General features: G+C 41.8%; 1 protein-coding gene across 9 annotated transcripts in view; it reads left to right on the plus strand.

Moving 5' to 3' along the window:
* The window catches only part of ksr1a (kinase suppressor of ras 1a), a 195,341-nt gene that overhangs the window by 77,857 nt on the left and 99,983 nt on the right, over positions 1-17,501 (plus strand). For all 9 annotated transcript variants that reach the window (XR_015073253.1, XM_085964817.1, XM_085964819.1 and 6 more), the window contains exon 2: positions 12,015-12,155. Coding sequence is in view for 8 of the 9 variants with exons in the window: in XM_085964817.1 (XP_085820943.1) it covers positions 12,015-12,155 (141 nt within the window). In the remaining variant the exon portion in view is untranslated. The remainder of the gene's footprint in view (positions 1-12,014; positions 12,156-17,501) is intronic.

Genomic DNA, 17,501 nt, shown 5'->3' on the forward strand with positions numbered 1-17,501 from the left:
TCAGGACTAGGCCATTCAGGATAGATGTCAGGAAGCACTTTTTCCACACCAAGGGTAGTAGAAATTTGGAACACCCTTCCTTCAAAAGGCTGTTGAGGCTGGGACAATTGGAGCTTTCTAGACTGAGATAGAAATATTTTTGTTAGGCAAGAGTATCAGGAGATATGGAGCACAGGTGGGAGAATGGAGTTGAGATGCAGATCAGCCATGATCTAATTGAATGGTGGAGCCGGGCTGAATGGCCTACTCCTGTCCCTTATGTTCATATGTTCCTAATAGTCTCCAAGCGGGGTGTTCAAGGTGAACTTTCCCTCTGATCAGTGTAAGAACTACTGAGCTCAAACCAACTCCAGCTTTTGACTACTTAATTCTTTTGAAGTATGATTTTTGGATGAACATCACAATATTACATACAACATAGATACATAGAAGATAGGAGCAGGAGTAGGCCATTTGGCCCCTCGAGCCTGCTCCGCCATTCAATGCAATCATGGCTGATCATCCAAATTCAGTACCCGGTCCCTGCTTTCTCCCCATACCCCTTGACCCCTTTAGCCTTGAGAAATATATCCAACTCCTTCTTGAATATATTTAATGAATTGGCCTCTGCTGCCTTCTGTGGTAGAGAATTCCACAGGTTCACCACTCTCTGGGTGAAGAAATTCCTCCTTATTTCTGTCCTAAATGGCCTACCCCTTATCCTTAGACTGTGACCCCTGGTTCTGGACTCCCCGACCATCGGGAACATCCTTCCAGCATCTAGTCTGTCTAGTCCTGTTAGAATTTTATAAGTTTCAATGAGATCCATCTCATTCTTCTAAACTCCAGCGAGTACAAGCCCAATCGATCCAATCTCTCCTCATATGTCATTCCTGCCATCCCAGGTATCAGCCTGGTGAATCTTAGTTGAACTTCTTCCATGGCAAGAACATCCTTCCTCAGGTAAGGCAACCAAAACTGCACACAATACTCAAGATGTGGTCTCACCAAGGCCCTGTACAACTGCAGCAAGACATCCTTGTCCCTGTACTCAAACCCTCTCGCTACGAAGGCCAACATACCATTTGCCTTCTTAACCGCCTGCTGCACCTGCATGCTTACCTTCAGCGACTGGTGCACAAGGACACCCAGGTCTCATTGCACTTCCCCTTCTCCCAATCTATTGCCATTCAGATAATCTGCCTTCCTGTTTTTGCTACCAAAGTGGATAACCTCACATTTATGCACATTATATTGCATCTGCCATGCTTCTGCCTAATCACCCAACCTGTCCCAATCATCCTGGAGTTTCTCGGCATCTGCCTCACAGCACACACGCCCACCCAGCTTTGTGTCGTCTGCAAATTTGGAGATATTACATCTAGTTCCCTTGTCTAGATCATTAATATATATTGTGAATAGCTGGGGTCCAAGGACCGATACCCCACTAGTCACTGCCTGCCACTCGGAAAAAGACCCGTTTATTCCAACTCTTTGCTTTCTGTCTGCCAACCAGTTCTCTATCCAAGTCAGTACCTTGCCCCCAATCCCATGTGCCTTAACTTTACACGCTAATCTCTTATGCGGGACCTTATCGAAAGCCTTCTGAAAGTCCAAATACACCACATCCACTGGTTCTCCCTTATCTATTTTACCAGTTACATCCTCTCAAAATTCCAGTAGATTAGTCGAGCACGATTTACCCTTTGTAAATCCATGTTGACTTTGTCCGATCCTGTCACTGTTTTCCAAGTGCTCTGCTATTACATCTTTTATAATGGACTCTAGCATTTTCCCCACTACTGATGTCAGGCTTACCGGTCTGTAATTCCCCATTTTCACTCTACCACCTTTCTTGAATAGTGGGGTAACATTAGCTACCCTCCAATCCATGGGTACTGTTCCAGATTCCATCGAATGTTGGAAGATGATCAGCAATGCATCTACTATTTCTAGGACCACTTCCTTAAGTACCCTAGGATGTAGATTATCAGGCCCTGGGGATTTATCGGCCTTCAATCCCATCAATTTCCTTAACACCATTTCCCTACAAATACTGATTTCTTTCAGTTGCTCCCTTTCATCAGACCCTATGCTCCCCGACATATCTGGGAGGTTATTTGTGTCCTCCTTTGTGAAGACGGAACCAAAATATGTATTTAATTGGTCTGCCATTTCTTTGTTCCCCATTATAAATTCCCCTGATTCTGACTGCAAGGGACCTACGTTTGACTTCACCAATCTTTTTCTCTTTACATATCTATAAAAGCTTTGTCAGTTTTTATGTTCCCTGCAAGCTTACTCTCATATTCTATTTTCCCCCTCTTAATTAATCCCTTTGTTGAATCCTAAACTGCTCCCAATCCTCAGGTTTACTGCTTTTTCTGGCCAATTTATATGTCCTCTCCTTAGATCTTATGCTATCCCTAATTTCCCTTGTTAGCCACGGTTGAGTCACCTTTTTTTTGTTTTATTTTACAACAGAGAATGCTGCAAACAGAAGTACGAATAATTATGGTATACACATACGGAGCTTGACTATGCACCCAAGCCAATCCTTAAATAAATTTGCTTGTGGATACGCAAGCAGCATTAACAAGCCCATCAATTAATTAGATGAGAAACTTTGCTCTTCTGATCAATGATCTGCTCTAGTTAAATATGAAACTAAGGAAACACCAATGGCTGTACAAGTTTCAGTGGGGGTACAGGTCCGGAAGTCTCGAGTTTGATTCACGGCCCAAGTTGAAATGAGCTGATCTTTGTCAGGGTGGCAGTAGAGGCTTTGTTGGCTTCAGCATCCCTGATTGCTATCCAGGAGCTCCTGCCAGGAGTATGTGTGGGAGCATGAGGTGAGAATGGGATCAGGCTTGACGGTAATGATTGAATAAAAGACTTGCATTTATATAGCGCATTTCACGACCACCGGATGTCCCAAAGCGCTTTACAGCCAATGAAGTACTTTTTGGAGTGTAGTCACTGTTGAAATGTGGCAGCCAATTTGCATACAGCAAGCTCCCACAAACAGTAATGTGATAATGACCAGATCATCTGTTTTTAATGTTGATTTGAGGGCTAAATATTGTCCAGGACACTGGGGAGAACTCCCCATCTCTTCTTCAAAATAGTGTCATGGGATCCTTTATGCTCACCTGAGGGAGCAGACGTGGCCTCAGTTTAACGTCTCATCTGAAAGACGGCATCTCAGACAGTGTAGCACTCCCTCAGCACTGCACTGGAGTGTCGGTCTAGATTTTTGTGCTCAAGTCTCTGGAGTGGGACTTGACACCACAACCTTCTGACTTGAGCAAGTGTGCTACCCACTGAGCCACAGCTGACCCTGTAAGTAATCTGCCAATATTTACTGTCAAGACTCACATGAATAATGGTGACTTGGGTGAACTACTGGAGGCTACCTGAGGTCCATGGAACCATGCTTGAGTCAATATCTTCAGAAAAGGAAGGGAGCGGATAAAATTGTCAAGAGAAGAGGAAAAACTGTAGCAATGCAAAAACCTGTGATCACTTGATACAGTTAAGTCTGTTTCCCCCCCTGTGGCTCAGCTGGTTAAGTCGGTGAGTAATTGATCCGTGCAGACCAATAGATCCCAAGTTTGAAGCCCAGCCAATGCTGAATTAGCTGGTCTCTGCCAGACTTGTAATAGGGGCACTATAGTTAGCTTCAGCACCACAGGTTCAAAAGTTGAAAATTACCCAGGGTTCTGCCCCTGATGGCTCTGCATCAATCTCCTGTTGAAAATACATGTGCATGGATCAGGGTGAGGGTAAGATTGGGTTTGGCCGTGGTGCACTCTGTGGTTTCAAGGTCCGCTGGAACTCGTTGTCTATCGTCCTGAAGAATGACCACTTTGGTGAGTGATCAGAGAGTGCCTGGTTCCTGTGGAACTGCACCTCATCAAGGAGTGCATGCTTCTGAGAGAGACAAAGGAGATGGGTGAAAATTGGTGGGAAAAGGTGTGTGCGTGTAAGCACAGCCACTAACTGCTTTGGAGAAATGGAATTTTAAAGAAGTGTTAGGAAGCTTGAAAGTGTTTTTGCATTAAATATATAGTTGGGATCCTGACATTTTTCTTTAAATGAATACATGGTCTTTTCAGAACTTTGTTCTTGCACATGGCTTTAGTTGTGTGTATAATGTGAAAATAGAAGCACTAACACGTTAATGATTCCTGTTTGAAATAGTTATCCCTAACATTGAAAAACAAATATACATTTTATATTCTGTAGTATTTGGCCATTGTTTATGGATATAGTTCTAGACTACTGTCCTTTAATATTTAATCTAGTTGGTGTTTGAGAAGTAGTTGACATTGTGTACCATGTAGAACTTATCCTGTGGTTAACAAGAAAATTGGCGTAAACTTTATAAAAAAAAAGTGTTTGTATTTTTATCTGATTGTAAAACCATAGCTTTCTTTGTTCTCTATTTGCAAAGTCCAATACTTCATCTTAAGGGAAGGAAATAATGCTTCAGACTTTTTAAATGTATATCTCATCTTAGCAAAGACATATATAAGGAGTTTACAGTAACGCCAAACTTTTTTTTAATGAAAGCATTGTGATGTCCGATCTGCGCAGCATACAGTGTGAAAGTCTGCTTTTTTTTTTAATAACCCAGACATCTGGCTGCTTTCTAGCACAAGTGGTAAACACAAGGTGTTGATTAAAACGGCAGTGTCAGACTCTGCAGCTTTGTCTACGTGGATGCTACTTCAGCAGTGGTCATATAGACGCAGCCATCTCTGTGTGGATTATACTTGGCAAAAGAGTTTAAAAACACTGCTGGTAAATTGTAATTCAATAAGGGGAAGGCTGAAGGGTCCTTGAAGTAGAACTCCCATTTTAATTATGCTGTGTAGGCTTTTTTTCATGCTGTTGAAAGTGGAAAATTTATTCCATAGTTCTGTCTATTTTTAAACACTAAATTGTCACCACAGTAACTCAGTTGCTAAACTTCAATGAACTTTCATGTTGGATTTAGAGAAATAAAAAAAAATGATGGGAACTGTTCATCCAGTCGCAGGTAGCAGCTATTTATGATGGAAACACCACAGTACCTTTAAGATAAATCTTCTGATTTTAGGATTAAACTCGATAATTAGCCCTTAAGAGATATTGCGGAGTTCACCTGTGACGCATGTAGCCGCTTTCTGTGTTTGACATAAGGAACACTTCATCTCGCCATACTGATAGTGCGCTTCATTCTGATGTCACCTTTCAGTTACTTGCAGCACCTGTGGGTGGGTGAATGAAGTTCCATGGAGGCAGAGGCACTGGGCATGCAGCTAATGATGCATGTCAACTCCTGGGAGTATAATTTGTAAGTTACTTTTAAGCATTTGTTATTTGCTTCTGTTCCTTCCAAAATTGTTCTGCGGATTACGCCTGAAATTTTCTGATTATAAACATGGTTTTATTTTTGACTTTCAAAGGCATACATTTGACCCTCAAGCAGAGAAAAAATAAAAATAGCCACTTGTGCATTGATTGCTAATGAAAATTGGCTATAGTCCTTTTTGTCACAGTGGGAATTTACGAGTGGCGTGTTTTGTTGTGAATTTCATAATTGTAATTTAACAACATTGAACTGCATTTATCCAACGCTTTTACTGCAGAAAGCATACCAAGACACATTGCTTAGAGGGAGGAAAGAAATATAGATGAAAGGAATGAAGAAATGATTTTCAAGCTACGGTATGAGAATTGGGAAAAGTGACTGAAAAGGTGGATTTTAAGATGATTTTTGAAGGCGGAGAAAGAAGTGGTGAGGCTGAAGGGTTTAGCAAAGTTCCAGGGAACAGGACTGAGGCGGCTAAAGGCATGGCCGCCAATGGTGGGATGAAGGGAGGGGGATGCACAAAAGGCCAGAGTCAGGACTGCAGGGTGCGGGGAGAGGAAGTTGGTGAAGTAGGATGGGGCCAGGCAATGGAGGGATTTGAGTACGAGGATTGCAGTGATGGGTGAGTTTGAAAAACACTCGCCAGTGACTGCCTCTTGGATTGCCATCAGACTTGATGTCTGTCACACAGAATCACAGAAACAGAAACCCCACAGTGCAGATAGAGGCCATTTCGGCGCCTTCTATCTGTTTTGAAAACTAACTGACAGTAATACACGTCATGTCCTTTTTATAATTGTCTGCAAACCCTTTGCTATTACTGTAGAAGTTTGATAAGTGATATCATGAGGTGATAAACTACTACCTAAGAAAACTTCCGTGTTCAGAGCCTACTTTTAGAAGGGGGCATGTTTGCAACCACCTGTTCTTCAAAGCGTACTTACAAATTGAATCTTCAGCTAAATTAAGGTGACAAACATGGCAAAATCCTAGAATCTTGCAGCACAGAAGGAGGCCTTTTGAAAGAGCTATCCAATTAGTTCTATATGTTTAACCAAAGTTAGTGCCATTCACTTACCAGAATCTGGGTTTCCTTTTAAAATGAGTGCTGGGAAGTGTTTGAACCATGTTGTAACACTCCTGTAAAACCCTTTTTAAATGTTTTTGTCCTTTCCAGTTTGCTTCTCTCTCCCTCCATTGTTAACCCCCTTTTTATAAAAAAAAAAAAAAAAAAATAATCTTTGTATCCATGTTGTTTTTGGTCAGATGTGTGACTTGGGCAACAGATCTCAACCAACTCCATCAGTGCAGTCCAGGGCCCCAAACACCCCTTCCAGGTGAAACAGCGATTTACTTGTATTTCCTGCAATCTAGTATACTGTATTCGTTGCTCACGATGTGGTCTCCTCTACATTGGGGAGACCAAACGCAGATTGGGTGACTGCTTTGCAGGACACCTCTGTTCAGTCTGTAAGGGGGACCCCGAGCTCCCGGTGGCCTGTCAGTTTAATTAACCGCTCCATTCCCACTCAGACCTCACCGTCCTCGGCCTCTTGCATTGTTCCACGGAAGCTCAGTGTAAACTCCTCATCTTCCGATTAGGCACTTTACAGCCCTCTTTCGGATCATAACCTCGAGTATGTATGTCCCTCCCACAGGGCAGCTGTCCTTCATTCTGCCAGTGCAATTCACACCTCGTCTAGAGCCATCCTTTGTTCCTTAACCTCAATGTCTCTTAATCTCTCCTGCTTTCTATCCTATCACTGACCTTCCCTTTTGTTCTTTCATCCCCCTTTTCCCAGCCCCTAACTTGCTTCACAATCTTCCTTTTCCTGGTTTTTTCCAGTTCTGACGAAAGGCCAGCGACCTGAAACGTTAACTCTGTTTCTCTCTCCACGGATGCTGCCCTGGCCTGCTGAGTTTTTCCAGCGTTTTCTGTTAGTACAGTTCCTTAGTTGGCTCACCGCAAGATGTGATTGATGAGGAAAGGGAGCTTTTTCCTGCAGCAACCCCCCCCCCCCCCCCCCCCACATCCTTCCCCTGGATGGTTTGGATGAGCACACTCATGGGAATACTGGGATGAAGAGTGAAGACATTTTTAATCATTGAATTATGTGGAAGGTAGTTTTCATAGGCTTAGAGAAAGTTACTTGATTAATAAATGATGTGACTATTCGTCTGCTTTAGTTTCCTGAAAGCTATCCTCTAATCAAGTGGCCTGATTATATATTATTTAAGCTTGTTTGTACAAAGGGTTTTTTTCTGTATATTTTAGCTGCTATTTTAAATGTCACAAAAAATACAGCTTTGAATAAATCTTTTTACAGGTTTTCAATGTACATTTCCTATCTTCCCATCCCATTTGTACTGCTTTTTAAATGTGTTCCCAACACCTCCCTTGACGTGGTTTTTGGGGGATTTTTTTTTTTTTAATGAGTCACTCACTTGTTTTCTTGTTACTGCAAATAGTAGTATGTACCATCTGTATGCCCAGGGGACTGGAATGGAAAGTTCCCCAGCCAAGACTGTCTGAAACGCAGGGTACCTGATCCTAAATATAGCAGGTTGTAAAATAAACTGTCTGGAGTCGGGCCAAATTGTTTATTGCAGGTTATTGGGCTTAAAGCATTCATTTTTAGCTACCTAATTCTGATTATTGAAGTAAATTGATGACCAAAATGGTAGAATTTGAGGCTTGATGTTGATGTGTTTTTGTTAGTAGCTACAGCTCTTTCATTTTATTGGTGAAAATTGATGTTATGATTTTATAAGACTCTCCTGGTACAGTAAGTATATAAAGGAATCCAAAACACATTTTCAGCAGTACCTCAAACAAAATTCAACCAACTGTGGCACATCGAATTATTACATAACTACTGGAACTACCAGTGTCTGCTGTAGTGGAATCTCATATTTCGAGGCATAATTTAGTGCTGTTGATTGAGTTGAGCTTTGGGATAAGGATGATTTGCAGTAAAAAGTTGTTTAAATAGAAACCTCAAGTACGTGACTTCTCAGTACAAAACCAGCCATATTCTGCAAGAAACTGCTCACGATGTGGTCTCCTCTACATTGGGGAGACCAAACGCAGATTGGGTGACCGCTTTGCGGAACACCTCCGCTCAATCCGTAAGGGTGACCCCGAGCTTCAATTCTCCGCTCCATTCCCACTTAGACCTCACCGTCCTCGGCCTCTTGCATTGTTCCACGGAAGCTCACCGTAAACTTGAGGAACAGCACCTCATCTTCCGATTAGGCATTTTACAGCCTTCTGGACTCTATCGAGTTCAACAATTTCAGATCATAACCTCGGCCCCTATTACATTTTTATATTTTTTATCCACACTTGGTTTGTGACTTTTCCATTTTTCTCTCTCTCTCCCACATGGCAACTGTCTCTCGCTCTGCCAGCGCATTTCACACTTCATCTAGAGCCACTGTCTGTTTCTTTACCTGTCCTATTACCATCTCGTCTCGCCTTGAATATCTCTTAATGTCTCTTCTTTCATCCCCTCCCCCATTTCCCAGCCCCCAAACTGCCTTTTGTTTCATTTCCTGCCTTTTCTCAGTTCTGTAGAAGGGTTTCGACCCGAAACGTTGATTCTATTTCTCTCTCCACAGATGTTGCCTGGCCTGCTGAGTTTTTTCCAGCATTTTCTGTTATTTTGGATTTCCAGCATCCGCAGTATTTTGCTACCATATTCTGCAAGACGTTTGGAGTAAAACCACAAAACATTCATGCTACGTGTTAATGTTTGCCAGAAAGCACATTACTAATCCGAGGCGCTGATATGCATAATGTTTCATGGTGCTATTGTTCCTGTAATTAGGAGTGAAATAATATTCGCTCAAAATTTCTGGCCTCAAAATATTAAGATTCGGATTTGTGCCTGTGATTCCTTACTCGGCAAGTGTTGATTTCAGCCGTGCCATGGGGAATGGGTGGTTGTGCGCTTTCTTAGACAAAGGAGAGAAGATTGGGTAGATCACCTTCACATCAATCTGGGGAACCTCCCTTGGTATTGACTAACATTGACAGTACAGCATGGAGCCCATGATCCCCACAGGTTGAGCATTCTGCTGGCATTGTCTACAGTGGATAGGTTCATCTACCTACGAAGCATCATGTCACGTGATGCGCTCCTTGATGGTGAAGTGAACCACAGATTGTTTAGAGCCAGTGATGTTTTTGGAAGGCTCCGTGTGAGGTTATGGGGGTGGAGGATGAAAGGGACATTAGATCTGCAACAAAACTTAAGGTCCACAAGGCAATAGTTATAGAAAGAAAGAACTTGCATTTATATAGCACCTTTCACAACTTCAGGATGTCCCAAAGCACCTCGTAACCAATTAAGTACTTTCTGAAGTGTCGCCACTGTTGAAATGTAATAAATGTGGCAGCCAATTCGTGCACAGCAAGCTCCCACAAACAGCAATGTGATTTTAAAAATAAACAGATTATCTGGTCATTAAGTGATGTTGGTTGAGGGATAAATATTGGCCCCAGGACACTGGGGAGAACTCCGCTGCTCCTCTTTGACATAGTGGCCGTGGGATCTTTAATGTCCACCTGAGGGCAGACGGGGCCTCTGTTTAACGTCTCATCTGAAAGACAGCACCTCCGCCAGTGCAGCACTCCCTCAGTCCTGACCCTCTGACAGTGCAGTCCTCCCTCAGTACTGGCACCGGGAGTGTCTGCCTGGATTATGGGGCTATGTCTCTGGAGTGGGGCTCAAACCCACGAACTTCTGACTGAGGTGAGCGCGCTACCCACTGAGCCACGGTTAACACCCTTCAAAATGTTTAGTGATCAGTTGGTCGCTGGTGTGAAAATCAACCCGAGTGTGCAGTAAGATTCAAGTGGCAGAGTTACAGTGGAGAGATGATTATAAAACCCTTGCTGTATGTGGGATAGCTGGATCACTTACAGTCGCCACATCCGAAATCTCAAATCATTTCTACCTAGGTTGCTTTAGAAAGGTCATGAAAGTTCGATGGTAGCTCAAGGTAAGCATAGAGGCAATGATAGTAAAGGCGCAGCTGCGGTGGGCTGTTCACTTAGTCCGAATGCATGATACTAGACTACCCAAGAAGGTCTTTACGGTGAGCTGAAGCTTGGTAAATTCTCTCATGGTGGTCAGTTTCAAAGACATGAGTATTGCCTAAAAACTAATATAATAAAGATATGGCACCTGAATTGACACATGGGAGCATGATGTTTGTGACAGGCAAATGTGGCAAAAGATGATTCATGATGGCACGAGAAAGATTGAAGCAAGTTCAATCTAGTTAGCTGAACAAGCGCCCAAATGAGATTGAGGAAAAATCAGCCATTCGGTCAATCTGACATCTGATGTCTTGTGTGTTGGAAAACAGTCCTTGCGAAAATCGGACTGTACTGACATGTGAAGACACAACCTGTATTAAATTGGAGATGAATCATAGGCTGTTATCAACAACGATGTAATTTATCTATATATTAATTTAATATATGTATCTTAATCGATACAATTCTGACTTTATTCTAGTTTATTTTTTCTCTCGGTGGGGGAGGTCAATACCACAATTCTTCTTTTAGGTTTCAGATGACGATGATGTATTTATCTGGTTCCTGAAGTTAATCAAGCAAAAACTCTGGAATATTGTTCTACCGGATTCTCTTTCCTCCCCCCACCCCCCCCCCCCCCCTCCATAAACTGACATGGACAGTTTTTTAAAATTTATTTTCCGTCCCCATTTCTCTTGCAGGCAGTGATTTATGTTAGAGTACTGTTCCATGTGAATCCCTCTGGTATTTTGCTCAAATAGCTGCTATTCAAATAAGAACCTTGATGGTATCAAAATGCTACAAAGATGGTTAGGTAACAACAGAAAACACCATACACACAGCAAGGATATGCAGAATTGGCACATCAACCACTGATGGCTTCATCGCGGTGTCTGCTGTTCGTCCATGTCCCGTTCCCAGCAGTGTTCCCTGGATGAGTGAGCAGCTGTGGAAATTCTGGCCCATTTTCATTTCTTCGCTCACCCAGCCCCTTCCTGGCCTGGCCAATTGCAGCCTTCAATTTGTTCTGATAATTTAATGCCAGTGGACTTTGACAGTATATACCTTGCGATGCTATTTGTGAGTATAGTTACACTCCGTATTGCTCCAGAATGACATTTCTCTTTCCCATTTCTTTTTCATACGAACAATCTTCGTGATCTGAGTGAGAGATTGTTTGCTAATTAGTATTGAGTTGCGGGCAGTTTTGCTTGTGCGAACTTGTGCCTACCAGGCACTGGACTGAAACTACCAAACTTGATTCAGTTAGTAGCAGAAACAGAAGATTAATGTGATGAAAAGTAATTAATTGTTCGAAGCCACCTTTCCACTGATGCAACTTTAGCAAATTCATTACTTAATTCCTTGGAGAATTACAGTAGCATCTTTGCCTCCAAAATTATATTTTTACACAGTTCAAAGAAGACTTCAAATTAAGTGCCATCTGAATATAGTGCATTCTGTTTAGTTGTACTGTAATATCCAGTGCTCAAACTGTTTTTGTAGGTATATAATTTCTTTGTAGGTATATAATTTTGAAATTGTTAATTGTGAGGTTAAATGGTTTTTCAGCTGTCATATATTTAGTGGTTGATGCTGACTAATCCTAGTTCATTTTTCGTTTATCAGGTGAAACTTGTCAAGTACATCAGTAAGCAGTTACAGTGCAAGCACAAGGTACCGCCCAGTGAGAGAACATCTGAACTGGAGAGCTATCCCCGACTAAGTGACTGGTTCCGTACCATTAACTTGCGAAAAGAAATAATACAGGTAGTTTAATTATTTTTTTCACCTGGTTATGTTATGTATGTAATATTAGGAAATGTGTTGTAACATTGGTCTGAACAGTCTCATGACCAATCTAGTATTTCACTCAACTTGGAATGTTTGCATGTTGCAGCATATTGGTAATATTCAGTTTATTCAACAACTGTGCCATCTAAGCAGGTACTGAAGGGGCGTTCCATTTGAGGCAGTAATTTTTCCTTACTGCAATGTTTCCAGACAATTCTACGGTTCAGTTGGCCTCACTGCAAGTAGCATTGTTTGTATTTGGTTGTCATAACCTATTGAACATTGCACTGTGCTCTGAATCATGCCTAATGTGACACAGGAAGTATGTCAAGAAGCCAGCATGCTTTTCTATTGACATTATTTGTGGTGGTTGGTAAGTTTGGACTTGTCAAAAAATGAAAAATGCTTTAATAACTGTTTGTTTAGATGGAGGATGTGCTAGCTGTTGCTGTAAGTTTGGTAGAGATTTTTAAGTTCCTTTTATGAGAGACTTGAAAGGCTTGTATTTATGTAGCACCTTTCACAAGCTCAGAACATCCCGAAGAGCTTTACAGCCACTGAAGTGCTTTTTGAAGTGTAGTCACATTGTAATGTTGGAAATGTGGTAGCCAATTTGTGCACAGCAAGCTCCCACATAAACAGCAATATGATAATGACCGGGCAATCTGTTTTAGTGGTGTTGGTTGAGGGATAAATATTGACTAGGCCACTGGAGAGAACGCCCCTGCTCTTTGAAATAGTCCACCTGAGAGGGCAGACGGGGCCTCGGTTTAACGTCTCATCTGAAAGACGGCACCTCTGACAGTGCAGCACTCCTTCAGTACTGCATTGGGAGTACCAGCCTAGATTTTTGTGCTCTAGTCTCGACCTTGAGCCCACAACCTTCTGACTCTGAGGCGAGAGTGTTACTGAGCCACAACTGACAACCTTATGCTTAATCTTATTTTTGGAGTCATCTCTGTAAATGGATTGAAGTCCCATGGATGTTTCCTTTCCCAGGCTGCTGCTAGTGTTAAATCTAAACCAAAGACTGATGATCAATATTTGAGCAACGATTTGATTTCAATTAACATTATGGTGCCGAGGAATGTAAAATTGCATTTAATAGATCTGCTTGCACCCACTACAGCTGAGATATTCTCGTTAAACAGGGATAAAATGGTTACACTGGAAACTGCTGAGTTAGTCTTTCTCTTTCCCACCTGTCTTTCCCCAGTCACTATTTTGTATTTTAAAAAGTGTATAAGTTATGATCGGACTAAAGACTGAGGTATATTCAGTTAGCCTAAGTAGTAACGTCTGCGCAGAGTCCTTTTAAGTGCTGACAAGTGTTGGAATAATACACTAGTTTTGCAGACACCTCAAATCTCATGCATATATCCTGAAGTGCACAATGATGCACCATATATCGTGCTATTCACTGATAATTTAGATGCTGCTTTCACTTTTTAACCGTTTTCTCCTTTTCTGAAGGTGGTAGCTAATACAGGGGGAGCGAGAGAGTTCAGTGGACAGCAAGTGTCCTCCACTGCCTCACCTAGGTGGTCTTTTATCTATTTTGAACCTAAACAATGAGTTTTTGTGGGGTATTTGAACATGGAGGGCATAATAGTTGGACCTAATCACCTAACATCTGCAAAGTGCACATCCAGCAAAAGTCACGAAAGAGGGGTTGGGAATTGGAATCCCCCAGTGCAGGGTGATTGAAGTATAGTGCCTCACCATTGCTCTTGGTTACATCAGCTGGCTTGATGCAGACCAGGGATCAAGCCTGCGTTTTTCCTGATCTGTGTGTTTCAGAACCATATTATGTGCATCCACCCAGTGAGCCATCAATAGATGTATTTTCTGAATATTTGGATTTTTTAGATTTGTACATCTAACTGATGACTAAATTTTCACACATCTACAACTAAAATCACAAGTTGTAGGACTGATATGTGAACACCTCAGCAAAGTGCTGTAGATTGCGTCGTTGAGGCTTTTCCTCTTGTCTAGATAAACTACAGTAATTTACTGGAATCCGTCAAGTTAGTTAGGCATTCTAAGTTTGCCAGTAGTGAGGAAGTCTAACTGCTTGACATGAGCTACAGATCATCCAGAGTGAAAAATCGATGTTTACGCAAAGGTTGAGTAGCACGTTGCTGAAATGATGGCAAAGCTGTAACAATTAATCACTTGTAATGGTTCTGTTGTGGGGTGGCCCTATTCTCTGAAATGGTATCCTGTGACAACTGCGAAAAATGAATTATTATGGTTGCTGGCGAATATGTGCTAATGAAACTATGGTTAGGGAGAGCTTATCTATTTCGGATAGAGAAATGCCATAATATTTAGTAACTAGCTGACCTACCGTGGCATTGCCCACATAATCTGACACTTGGCTATGATTCGTGACTGAGCGAAAGCTGTGCTTAACCTGGCCTGTCCCTTTAAGGCCACTGCTCAGGTATTCCCTGTGGCTAATGGTCTCAATAGGCACACCCTGAGGTTAATTAGAGGTTAATAGTTGTGGGAAGTTTCTGTTGATTAGAGGCTGCTCATAAATCACTGCCTCCTGCCCTTGAGAAGCTGTGTTAAGGTCAGAAACAGACTTTGTTTTTCCATACTTTTGACCCATTAAATGTTACTCTACAGTAGATTCAAAGTATGTGTGTTTGGTATATAATTTGTGTATATATTTTGTCAGTGTGTGTGTATATATCTAATTAAAACTAGTTTAACATCTGTGGGCATGCCATTCATTAACTCCTTCATATCTGTTGTGTCTGTCATTTCTTTGCTTCTCATCTATCCCTTATCGGTCTGCTTACATTAGCTTGGTGGGTGGGATAGTCTAGGCTGCTACTGATAGAAAACTGTTAAACAGGAAGTGTGGTTCTGTGGAATGGAACTGAAAATTTAGTTTGCCGCCACTCCTTTCCACAAACTGCAAGCTTGGTCATGTTCATGTTTTCTTTCGCTTGTGATTTTATACTTTTTTGCTTATATGTAATCTCTAGTTTTCTATTTTCTCTCCTCCCTGTTGGATTGCATATCCTGAAAAAGTGTAATTCAGCCACAGTCTATGGCAGTTTAATGCCCAAGTGTATCATGGGCATACTGTACATTTGTGCTATTTTTTTCTCCTCTTTCTCGTTCATGAGGAAGAATGTTGTAAGGAATTTCTTTCTTTCTAGCTAGTCTTCCTTCTGCCAAGACCATCAAGTTCAGACTGTAGCATTCAATTTTAAAGATTTCCAACTGTGAACAGAAGGTCTGGATTGAACTATGTGGCCTGGATCAGCACTGTTACTGCCACTGTATACTTTGTGACAGAGATGTAAGATGCAGGTGGAGTGCAAGATGAAAAGCGATGGGTGATTAATGGTATGATCTGATGCATCAAAGAAATACACATGGCTAATTAGCTTGGGTGTTAGCTTGGGATGGGTGTAAACTCCACCCAAGCTAGGTGCAAAGTATGTGTCACTAAAAACAATATATACCACATAAGTTAATGCAACAAAATGGGGTGGTTGGGGGGGGAACCCAAAAAGAAAATGCTGGGAACACTCAGCAAGTCAATCTTCATCTGACAAAGGCTCTACGCCCGAAACTGTAAGTTACCTGTTTTCTCCAGGGATGCCGAACTGACCTGCTCAGTGCTTCAAGTACTTTTTGTTTTGGTTTTAGGCATTGGCAGTGTTTTGCTTTTTGTATGAAATTGCGGAAAAAAGTGTATTAAGAAGAATGGAAAGGAAAACTTGAAACAAGAGGAGGAAAACAAAGAGCAGGGGAGGGGAACCAGGGAACTGCCATACGAACTTCACTTTTGCTGGTGCCGTACTTATCCCTGCGTTTCATTGTCTTCGCACCAGTCAATTATTAATGTTTCTTATTTTTGATCCCTTTAAATAATTATACTCCTTTTCATCGTGGTTGCTTTTTATCTTAACCTCTTGTGCCAGCATTTTTCATTCCAATTGCAGCTGTACAGAAACTGTAAAGTGCCTTTTGATTCAGATTAATGCTTGCTCTGATGTGTTCTCAAACACTTGTCAACGTAAATAAAATTTTGTTCATTTATTTGACACTTTTTGCCTTATTTCAAATTAATTTTTCCTCTTGACTCAGTGGCAGCAGTCTTGCCTCTGAATTAGTAGGTTGAGGGTGCAAGCGCCTCTGCAGAGACTTGAGCACATAATCTAGGCTGTCAGTTTGGCGCAGCACTGAGGGAGTATTGTACTGTCCGGTGCCATCCTTCTGATGAGACCTTAAACAGAGCCCCTGTTCACCCTCTCGGGTTGACAGGTTGCCATAGAGGGAGTGCAACGAAGGTTAACCAGACTGATTCCTGGGATGGTGGGATTGTCCTATGAGGTGAGATTGAGTAGACTCAGCCTATATTCTCTTGCGTTTAGAAGAGTGAGAGGTGATTTCATTGAAACATACAAAATTATTACAGGGCTTGACAGGGTAGATGCAAGGAGGGTGTTTTCCCTGGCTGGGGAGTCTAGAACCAGGGGTCACAGTCTCAGAATAAGGGGTCAGCCATTTAGGACTGAGATGAGGAGAAATTTCTTCTTCACTCCGAGTGTGGTGAATCTTTGGATTTTTCTACCCCAGAGGGCTGTTGAGTATGTTCAAGACAGAGATTGATAGATTTTTGGATATTAAGGGAATCAAGGGATATGGGGATAGTGCAGGAAAGTGGAGTTGAGGTGGAAGATTAACCATGATCTTATTGCATGGTGGAGCAGGCTCGAGGGGCCAAATGGCCTACTCCTGCTCTTATTTCTTATGTTCTTATGACATAAAAAGCACATGGTGCATTTCAAAGAAGAGCAAGAGAGTTTCTCCCAGTGTCCCGGCCAACATTTATCCATCAACCAAATCATTAAAACTGATTTGGTTGTTTGTTGCATTGCTGTTTGTGGGATCTTGCAATGCCACTTTTTCCTACATTACGACCGTGAATAAACTTCAAAAGTACTTCATTTGACTGTGAAATGCTTCGGTACTGAGGTTGTGAAAGGCGCTGTATAAATGGAAATGTATTTATTCTTTCCCTGCCTCATTATAGGTTTCTTTTGGTTTGGAGAGGGGTAAGGGGGGTGAGGAGGGTAAGGCAGACAGGTACTTGCTCCTTGGTCCCTATTTGAGTAAAAGGAGGTACAGAAGACTAGCCTGATTAATTTGCTCTGCAATTTATCCTCTGTCCTTGCAGTGAAATTCATAGATTTTGCTCAGTACCTCCCTCATTCAATGGGAATTTATCTACATCTTAGAATTCTGGGACTGGTGTTGGTACACTAACAAAAATTAGTGTAATTATTCTGA

This window comes from Somniosus microcephalus, chromosome 22 (assembly GCF_052327205.1).
Source record: "Somniosus microcephalus isolate GS21.2 chromosome 22, FLI_Smic_1.0, whole genome shotgun sequence".
In the NCBI taxonomy this organism is placed as follows: Eukaryota; Metazoa; Chordata; class Chondrichthyes; order Squaliformes; family Somniosidae; genus Somniosus; species Somniosus microcephalus.